Here is an 11,287-nt window from a genome sequence, read left to right on the forward strand (position 1 = left end):
TTTTAACTATTATAGGTGATGTAAATTTGTTTTGGGGGGGTGGTTAATGAAAGTGTTCCAAAACGTGACATTAATTTCTTGTCGACCTAATATATATTAGGTGATGTCCTGGTATGATCCTGCATTCACACCTGAATAGCACTTGCTGTCCCTGTTCATGGTAACTTATTGGACAGTCTATCAGTGTGAGACTTTATGCAGATGTGATGATTCCTGTTTGGTCCAAGCACCTCTTTAGCATTCTTCCCTCATAATTTCTTCTACTTGAATAAAGGGAGAACCCTTGCTTCCCCACTTACAAGTTGCTGCATAGGTGAATATGGAGAGTTCCTCTTTGAGGGAATCTTAACTGTTATAAGATTGAGTAGATGCACCCCTTTCAATCAGAAAAAATGGCTAGGGTGTTACCTGAAGGGTAGTACAGGCCACTCCACTACCCTATGAGCCAAACTTTTCCTGGAGGGTAGGCCAACTGGAAAGATCTTGCATTTGCCTCTGGATGTAGGTCTAGGATGTTTCTCTTTGCACCTGTCTATTCTAGGTGAAATTTCATGAAGGTATTTCTCACATATACAGCCACACTACACACCCATATACAACTGACTTTCTGACTGGTGAGCAGTCTACATTCTGCCCACCTATGCAACACTTTGCCACATAGAAGTTTCTTTTGACAGTAGCTTTTGCTCTACTATCTTTATTTGGCAAAGAATATTCCATGAGAAGAATGTGGTCTCTCACCAAATGATGCCCCACTAGATTTCTCTCACACCTATAGTGGATGACATACTCTGTAAGTTTTTCCCTTTTTGATGTTACAATTTCAGAAAGGAACTAATTTTTTAATATATTTATCTACACTGGTCCTCTCCACCATCTTATCAGTTTGGGATTCTGACTATCAGTTCTGTGGAGAGGTGAATAACATTTCTTTACCTGAAAATTTATCTTGTTTGTTAATGAATCTCAAGCGAGAATGAGCTGGGCATGTTGCCAGAATTGAAGACAACAGACTGCCTAAGATTGCTGTACGTAGAAGACCACAAGGTAGGAGGCCATGAAGAGTTAATGTAGTGGAGGATGCCTTTGATTTTGGTATAGACGATAAAGAATGGTCAGAAGTTGCACAGGACAGGGAGAGATGGAGTGGCTATGTGAGAACAGTCGGGGCTTGACAGGCTCAACTGTTTTTGGAGTAAAGAGAGAAAATGTATTTCAGATGGATACTCACCTCTCCTTAGAAACTTCCACTCCTTCTCCACACTTTCAATGGACTTCTTTTGCCTTGTCAAGAATGTGACTGTTGAAATGTGAGTTCCTATGGGGTTTACTGAGCACAGAGGATATGTTGCCTTTCATTTGATTAAAGGCTATATTATAATGAAGATTATATCATAGGCTAGTGCAGTATACTTTAATATGCTTAGGAGTAGGAGTTTCATTCAAAGCTTGGCACAAGAGCAAGTAATTTTTCTGTCAGTGGTATGAGGTAATAGCTATCAGTTCTGTGGAGACATGTATCTATCTGAAATACATTTTCAGATAAGGAAAATATTAACATTTCTCTTTACACTGAACAGACAGTTTGATAAATTTTCTCAGTTGCAATTAATTTTTTGACTAGTTCTTTACTACTTGCTTGGTTTTTGTTTGTGTTTTTTGTACTTGAGTATGTCTGCTGCAGATATGTAATGGAAGAGTAGGGACAGAACAGTATTCAGTTTCTCTCTCTCTGCTGTAGAAGTTTCTTTTAATTTTGAGGAATTCCATAGAATAGAAATATTCCAAAAATGTGTAACTAGAAATTTCTAATACATCCTGCAAACTAGGCCACATAGTACATTAGAGAAGCATATAATAACTGTTACTGTAAAATTTCCTTGAGCTTTAATAAATAACTTTGACTTGGTTTATTGTCATATGACTTTGTTGTATAATTGAAAGACGTGGTGTGTGGCATATTGAAAAGTTTCCTTGGGTGGCAAAATAATTAGTGCTGGGCATAAGTGTGATTATGATTCTTCTTAGGATTCAACTTTGAAGAATGAATGAAACTCGGGAAAGGAATTAATTTGAATTTAACAGAATAAATTGTGTTTTGTGCACAATTATCAAAATTAATACACAGTTCAGGCTCAGAAAACTAATAGAACTTCAAACTAAGTATAGAGATACAAAATCTGAACTAAGTTATTTTAGTACTGCATAAAATACATGACATTAACTATATACATATTATTTAAATGAGATGGTTGTGAGAGAATATGAATATAACATGGGCTTAGTAGGTTCTGAAGTTCTATTGAAGGAATATTTTCAACTTGGTTGATTAGTCATGGGCTCATATTTATGAGAAATTTTAAAATACTGATATTTGTCTTGCTGTTTATGATTCATGCTATACAGTATGTTGTGCGTAAAAACGTTATAATTAGTGAAAAGGTAAAAACCAGTACATTCAATCAGGGTACATACTGTTAATACTTAAACCTTTTTGGAAATTATCTAATGAAAATAGGAAAACTAGCCATTTTGCTTTTATCCTTTTCAATAACTTGCAAATAAGAAAATGTAAAACATTTTCCTCTGCTATTTTGTGTTCCACGATTGTTGAAATAAATAAAATGAAAGTAGCATTATGCTTGCAAGACTATTTTGGGCACCCTGTGCACTCGTGAAACTTTTTTACTCGATATTGCCAATATTCAAAAATCACTGATCATGTTGCATAATGTTTTAAGCATGTATGACTGTTAAGATTGATAATGAATGTATATTTCTATTTAATTTGAGCAATAATTTATTAAGCAGTGTATGTATACACACATACACGTGTGTGTGTGCATGTTTGTAGATTTACTGTAACAGGTTCTTTACATGCTAATATTTCATTCTATGTGTGATGGTACTTAAACCATACGCAGCAGAAATTGCAGAAATTTGCTTTTCTTTAAGAAGACCGGGAATTTAACTAGGTGCCTCAGTGGTGAACATAAGGAAAGTTTTCCAAGAAATTGGCATAAATATAACAAGATGCTGTGTTAGAAGAAGAGCTGAAAATGGTTTTGTGCATGGGTTGGCCCTGTGGTAGAACTCTGAATTTTGGAGTTGGTAAGCCAGGTTCAAATCCATGTGGTATCACAAAATATTCCCCACACTTTAAGTTATGGATGCATTATATTAGTGACAGTCAATCCTTTAGAATGATGGTAGGGAGCTGGTGACTGGCTGTCTTCCCTCTCATCAGTAGCTAAAATTAGGGTTGGCAGGAATTTGCCTTTTTTCCTTGTCATAAATACAAATACAAATCCCTTTTATTACTTGCAGGAGAGTCTTATATTATAAAATCTTGTTCTTATTATGAAAAGCCTTGCCAAATTACTAATGTTAATATACTCACACCAAACAATGGGGCATTATTTTCCAGAATAAAAGACACAGCTGACTTTTCTTAGCTCTGTTCCTCCTCCTTCTCAATAAGAGATTTAGCACTTTTTATGTTAATCAAATCGAATCTGAAGGAATCCGTCCTTCATTTTGCAACATGTAAGCATAACAAGCTTCCGTTTTACCTATTTCAGCAGCTGTGAAACACATAACAGTAAATAGAAGTGTTTACCGTTTTCTTGTTTGTAAATTTTTAAAAAACAAGGATAATAGAAAAATGGCTTGCAAAGTTTCCCAAAAAAGATTTAATAAATAATGGTATAGACCCTGAGGAATTCACACTATTATTTCAAGATTTTTTTACTTTATTTTTGACTTATGCTATTAGTCATTATACTGAAAATGAGGAAGTATAGATTGTTATTTTATTCAATCGTAGTGTTTTTGAAAGCAAATAAAGTGGAATGTCCTTTTTTCTTTGTAAATACTTTTGTATGATGTTTTAGATAGAGTACTTAAGAACATAAACAGTGATATAATGTACACAATATTCAGTTTTAGAAATGTGAAATTAAAAAAGTATAGGGTTTGTTTGATTAATTGATTATGCATCCAAAATAATCAGGAAGGCATGTTGGGAATTTCACAATTACTTCTGAAATTACTTTCATTGGCCTTTTAATCATTTTGCAGTATTAGTTATGTGGAATGATTTTATCTTTATCCTTTTTTTATGTAATATCTGAAAAGTTTAAGTGAAATCTCCAAGTAATTTTCTCCCAGTGGCTCTACAGTAAGTTTGAGAGCTTATAATGCTAAAAATCAGGTTTCATTACCCGTTGTGATGTGAGCAGTACAGATGGTCTATTGTGTAGCTTTGCGTTTAACAACAAACAAACAAACAAAAACATCCAAGTAGTTCATCTAAAAAAAATGATATATACTATTGCAAAATCATAATTTTCAGATGAACAATAAAATCAAACTTCTTTAGTAGTGTTATAACTTGTAGTTGCCCAGATATTAAGTATAAAATGCATTTAAAGTAACTACACAGAGTACCCATAATGCATTACTGTAAAATTGTAGTAAAATTAAACTTCCCTAGTATTTTTATAGTTCATGACTGGCATTGAAAAATTTTTTAAGTAATTTGCCTCTGGGGTATTAAAAACAGCTTCAAAATATCTGGAGAGTAACAAATTTAGAAACATTTCATTCATCTTCTTGGTGCAGGAAAAGACAACTACTTGAAAGTAGCATTTAGCAATGACATAATATTAGGGCAGAGAAATGTAGTGATATTTGTTGTAGCCTTTCCTTGGTAATTGTTTTGTTGTTGTTGATATATTTAATATTTCAAAAATGATGACATTATATATAATTTATTGTTTGGGCTTCAAAACTAAGGAAGTTATAATAAGTATAATTTTATAATAATTTAAACAAAGTTCAAATTTTAGCCTCAAGCAGTGTAGATGTTAGATTTGATATTTTAAAATTCATTTAATAAGTTTTTTGGTAAATATAAGATATTCATATTTAAACATAAATATTCTTATTTAAAAGTAATTTATTTTACAGTTTACTTCTGGTAAATCTGTGACAGTGAAAGGAAATAATATAACAGAGAATTACTATGCTTTAAAAGAAAGGTAAAAAATGATACTTGTTAATGTGTTTAAATAACACTGATGTCAGAGTTCACCTTCATAAAATTCTTTAACTGATACAGTATTTTTCCCAGATTGGAGTACATGGAATTCGTATAGAATTTACTACAGAAAAGGGTTCAAAGAGAACAGCTACATACCTACCTGAGGTGGCTCTCGAACAAGGTATATTGAGAATGGTTTAGAACATTTTTATAGTAAGGCATATGATAAGATGGTAGTATTATTTCTTTATTTGTGATACATGAAAATATTACAGAAAGTTAACATTTTCCTAAACTGAAAATGTATTTTTAATAGGTACTTCCCACTTCTCACAAAAAAGCTTTCTTGATTTATACTGCCCTCTATTGGCACAACTGTTTGCTTGTCACTAGCCTTGATACTCCCACCTATATCTGCATACTAACATACAAATGATTATGTAGCAACCCTCCACCAATAAGAGCGCAACACTACCCCCTATCCTAATTATTGTCCTCTCTCATCTTGCTGTTGTTAATTACTTCTCGATTAGCAGTCTTATTGCATAGATGTGTTTTTACTCACAATTTGATTTACTTATCCACATGTTTTTACTTTCTTCATTTTTTTACTTTAATTATGTTGTTCTTTACCATTTTCAATCTCATTTTGTGAAGATTTATGAATTATTTTATTTATCTTCTGTCCTCTTTCAATTTCTTGATTTATCGCTCGCAGTTTCAGGTGGTCACAACTACAATTGCTGTAGCAGAATTACCAACCACGTCTAGTGGGTCAGAACCATGATTCTTGGCCCATGAAATGATGACTCTAGTCCATCAGGAGTTGACCAATTGTATGCAACAAACAGAACAAACTGATGATTTTCCTATTACAGTTTTCAATAATCAGGAAGTTTTGGATTTGGAATGCCTTTTATCCCATCCTGAATTTGCCTCTAAGTCGTGTGTTGCTTGGGGGACTTGCCCAGATCATTTTCCCCTTTGGTAGATTTGTTATCCAGGTATGTTATATTTTGTAATTATCTCCTGTTTCCTATGTTCCATCCCTGCTCTTCTCGTGGACTAGCGTTTTGGGTCGTTATTTTAGTGTTTCCTCCTTCCCTGGATATTGGGGTTCATGCAAGTTGTTTTGACGAGCATTTGCCTTCAGGGGTCAGTATGCCTCGACTCTCACATACTGTGAATGATTATGCTTTTGATTATCATATTTCAACTTCCCTTATTTAGACTCACAGTGTTGGTGTCACAACCCCATTTTCCTTTTTCTTCCTCCTTGTGTACTCATTTTTTGCCTGCCTGTTTCATTCCAAGAGCCTTCATTTCCACTGTTCTATGGAAGTATGACTGCTTCTAGCTTCCTCACAAATCAATTCAGTCCTACTTCCTCAGTTTCTTCTCGAGGACACTGTCATGGTGGGTTGGCTTGTCAAAGTGGAGCAATTTGTCCTCACACCCATACCATTTCAGTTAATCTTGGAGTGTTTTTCAACTCCCTCCTCCATCAGACCTCACCTGCTGCACTTCAGTTGAGAGATATGGAATGTCTCATATGCAGCATTTCCTCCTCTCCTTCTCCTACTGTGTGAGAGGTTCTCTCTCTTTTGAGGTCATGGATTTCTCTGAATAGCCCTCATTTATCTTGGTTGTGCTCCTGTACATTGTCATAAGTGAGTTTGGATAGACCAATGGAGCCTTGTTTGGGATCCATTAAATGCCTTCTTACCCTGCCCCCTCCCTTACAGCCTGACTTTGATTGGTGGTTGGATCGGAACATTATTTTCATGGGTGTTCCTCTTCCTCCTCCTTTTCTGGAATGTACTCTTTTTTTATGTATGCTTCCTTTCCAGTTGGAGGGTGTATCTCGATACTCAGAAGGTTTTGGGCTGATGGTTTCTTTCTGAGTCATCTATCCATATCCATCATAGAGCGTCTTGCTGTTTGTTGGCATTTCTGCGAGCTCCTGGGGGCTGGTTGGTGATAACTCACTCTGTCATTTCTATGGTAGTCTCATACATCACTGGGTAAGGAGCACTTGGTCGACAGACCTCTGTTTTATCACAGTGGTTCTTCTATGTTGAGCCCATTTTTTATCCTGTCCTGATGAGATTTTTCTGCAGTGTGTTCTTCGGTTCTACCCATTTTTTCAGGTTTTGTGCTCTGTGAGGTGTCCCAGATTTTGACATTTTTGCCACTCTTCTCAATGCACCACTTCCCTGATTTTGGTTCTCTGTTCCTTATCCTCTGATGGGAACAGTTGTTGCTCTCAGTTGGGACTTGTCAGATTGGTACCTATTTGCATATCCTCTTATTTGTCTCCTCCAATGTGTCCTTGCCATACTTTAGACCACTTTGTAGTGTTCTGCTGCTGGTTATTTATTGGCCAGCACACACGTGATTTCCACTGCTGCACCAATTTTTGGTGTCACCTCCCTTTTCTCTTTCTCTATCACTGACAATCCTCTATCAGCCACACTTTGGTGTGCATCATACATCTGTACCTGCACTACATCTTCATGTGCGGCTTTGTCCAATCCCTCAAACGAAGGGCCATATTTTTGCATGTAGCTTCTTTTGTTTTCCATCCTGTTTTTTTCTTCCTCCATGGTGGTTTACCTAAGTATGTCTTACAGGGTTATAGCCCTTCCCATGATACAGTTACTCACATACCATCCTTTTTACCTTGGATTTTTGAACAGGGCCTTGTTTCCTCTTGTGTGGGCAAAAGGGTGAAGTTGTCTGCCACTTTTTGGTTTACTGACTTTCCTTTTGTGTTCTAGTTGCCATTCTTATCCATGTTGTTTGATTCTTTCTGTTTTCCTGTCTTACCTGCCCTGCTTCCCTTCTGGAATTGCTCCTCTCTATGGTCCTTCATTTATTTTCCCCATCCTACATTGGACCTTTTGTCTTGATGTTCTCCAAATCACCTTTCCTTGTGTGAATGTTGTTGTTCTGATGTGTTCGCTTTTGTAGTTTGCCTCATTTCTGTTTTCTTAGTTCCTATGTTCTCCTCTTTCTGGATTGTTCCTTTATGCCCAAGACTTCAGCTGCTCAAGAGGGTACTTCTCCCTACCCTACTTTTCCCACCTTTATGACCATTCCAATCCCACCCACCTCCTTTGCCCAGTCAGGGCTCTTTGATGGTATATGACACGTCATACTGTGCCCTTCCATGGTTCCTGAATCTGTTTGTTTCTTCTGTGAAATCCTTGTCTCTCCCATGCCCTTTTTCCTCTTTTCTTTTCTCAGTTGAATTTGCCAGTTAATTCACTTGGCATTTTTCTTTCCTTTCTCCTGATGATTGTCACCTTTTTCATATTTTTTTCCCATCAGATCCATCATCTTACCATGTCCCTGGCTGCACATTTCCCTCTTCTCTTGGGGGACATCATCAGTGCTGTAACTGTTTATCTGTGGGTGGTAAGTACTCTGTTTATCTTCTTTTCTTTGCAAGGGCCTTTATTGCATATTTGGATCCCGTTTTGTGGCGAGTGTTGCCTGACGAATTATACTTAGTCTTAATCTGCACTGTATGACCAGTGTTCATATACCATGGTGGATGAATTTGACATTGAGGCTCTTCCTACCACAGACCTGATGTACAATTCCAGGTGCCGCCAGGTGTTGGTTGATTGACTCCTTCAGTGTGTCTTCTATGCATTGAAGTACAATATTATAACACATTACAAGGTCATGTTACACACACTGTAGAGATTAAATGTACCGCAGGACCGCTCGTAGGTATTCTTCAGGTCTGTTGCTTCATAAGTATGTTCTTTCTGTACCATATACTCATGGACTAACTTGAGTTTAGCAGACGGGGATTATTACCCATTGTTGATGATCTGTGACATTGAGACTCTTCCTACCACAGACTTGGTGTACAATTTCAGATGGTACCAGGTGTTGGTTGATCAATTCTGTTGATGAGGTTTTGGACTGGAGATGCAACCCCAAATAGCAGTCCCTCTTCCTACTGTCCTCTGGATGTCAGATCCCAGTGGCTCTAGTGTTGGTTATAGCTAGATGAGATGTATGGATTCTTGCATGTGTAAAGCTGGGTACCCTCCTCCTACCATGGTCTGGACAAAAAAAATTCTCCATGTCACCAGGTTTTGGACTTGAGAAGAACACCCACCTGGGCTCTCCACCTTTCTACCACCTGTTGGATGTCAGTTCACGGTGGATCTGGTGTTATTTGTGTTGGAGGTGTTTGCACAAAGAGGCAGGTTTTTGGTACGAGAGCTCCTCTTCCCTACTGGTACCTATTTTTGAGGTTAAAGGTAGAGGACCCTCTTCCTATCGTGGACCTGATGTACAATTCCAGATGCCACCAGGTGTTGATTGAGGTCGAACTACCATTTATAGTCTGTTGTGCCCTAGCCACTCCTCACCAGGAGGCCCTATTATTTCTGTAATTTTTTCTTTGAGTTCCTTCATGTTTCTGCCTTTTTTGTGATCTTCCACAAGTTTTTAATTCCTTCTCATATGCCATGGTTTACCTTTGGGCACTTCCTAAAGGGGGATCATTTTCTCACTGGCCTTCCATCAGTTTAATGTGGGATTCTAGATTTAATGAGCAGAGGTAAAATACTGTATCAAAAGTTAATAGAAAATGTATTTCTGATAAATAATTAACTCTTCTCACATTTCCCACCTGTCCTCACCTCTTCCAGTATGGTTTGGTGTGATCTAACCAATCTCGAAGTGATTAACAGCTGCAAGATTAGAGGGGCTGCTAGTTACAATAGGGATAGTGTAACATTCCTGTTGGTGGAGGTTACTGCATAATCATTTGCATATTAGTATGCAGAAATAAGTGGGAGTATCAAGGCTAGTGGCAAGCAAAATTTTGCACCGATAAAGGACAGTATGAGTCGAGAAAACTTTCTGTCAGGGGAGGTAAGTATCTATCGGAAATACGTTTTCAGTTTAGGAAAATGTTAACTTTCTGTAATATTTTCATGTTCTACAAGTCGTTGTTTACTTTTGTGCTGAGTTTTAAAGAAAGTGTTTATATACTGTTATATAATAAACTTTTAATGGATGTATTTAGCTTGTCTTGGAATACATAAAATTTTAGGGACATAGTAATTACACATTCATCATTCGTACAATGCATTAGCTAATAAACTTGCTGCCACCAGCAATCTGGTTAGGGTTAGGAGTCTGTATCTGTGCCTCCACCTGACCTGATTTATTCATTAAAACATTTATGTGTTATTATACAGCATTACAGCAAATCTATAAACTTTCAAGACTATTGGCTTCCAACCACTAATTACTAATTTTTGGTATATATTTTAGTACTACTTAATTTGTTGTTGCTTATATTATGTGATTTATATTTTGGCCTCTAACTGACTTCTGATGATGTGTATATTTTTAATGTTATTACTTCTAAAAGAATCTTATCAATCTGTAATTGATATATTATTTAAGTTTTTCAAGAAGATTTGATTATGAAATTTCACTTTTACTCTGGAAGGATTGTAAAGCTAAAAATTGGGTTTTGGTACCTATGGTGGGCAGAGTACAAATAGCTCATTATAGAACTTTGTGTTTAACAAGATTAAAAAAAACAACTATTCTGTACATTTTTTATAATGATTTTTTTCCCTTCCAGTAAAAAATAATTATAGCATCATGAAAAAGGAATTACGTTTACAAATTTTAATGTTGAATTATTTATTACCTAAGAATATGTTTAATTTCTAAAGAATAATGATTCTTATACATTTGAAATTTTGCAAATATATCATACAGTGTTGATCATAACAACTCCCTTCCCATAAAGAAAATATTAAGGACACTAATTCTGTTGTACTTGATGCAAACGTTTTTTTATAAAGACTTTTATGTCATATGTGCATTGGTAATAGTAATAGGGATTTTAAACTTTACACTATTATTGATTCAGTGATCATACAAACATTGTTAATTAGTTATAAAAAAAGATTTGTTGTGTTACTTGTAGTTTTGTCTTCCCTTTATTTAGTGATTTGCAATGGCTCACTATGTGTGTGTGCGTTTATGCGTATACTATAACCTCCTTAATAATGTAATGTTTTGGAACAACATGTGACCTGTTGGTCCATCTCAGCTGTTCCATCTTCTAAACTAAATTCAAACTATTAATAAATAAATTAAAAAAATATCTTAAAGCCAGCCCTTATCATTCATATACTTGTGAAACTTTCTCTTAAACTCACTTAAAGTTAATGCTTCCACAATATCCAAAGG

The 11,287-nt window shown here is 35.9% G+C and overlaps 1 protein-coding gene across 1 annotated transcript in view; it reads left to right on the forward strand.

Annotated features, from left to right (window-relative positions):
• LOC106478762 (AMME syndrome candidate gene 1 protein-like) overlaps positions 1-11,287 on the forward strand; it is a 44,082-nt gene that overhangs the window by 24,099 nt on the left and 8,696 nt on the right. Inside the window, exon 4 of the mRNA XM_013939325.2 lies at positions 5,135-5,225. Within this exon, the coding sequence (XP_013794779.1) occupies positions 5,135-5,225 (91 nt within the window). The remainder of the gene's footprint in view (positions 1-5,134; positions 5,226-11,287) is intronic.

This window comes from Limulus polyphemus, unplaced genomic scaffold, assembly GCF_000517525.1.
Source record: "Limulus polyphemus unplaced genomic scaffold, Limulus_polyphemus-2.1.2 Scaffold247, whole genome shotgun sequence".
NCBI classification, from domain to species: Eukaryota; Metazoa; Arthropoda; class Merostomata; order Xiphosura; family Limulidae; genus Limulus; species Limulus polyphemus.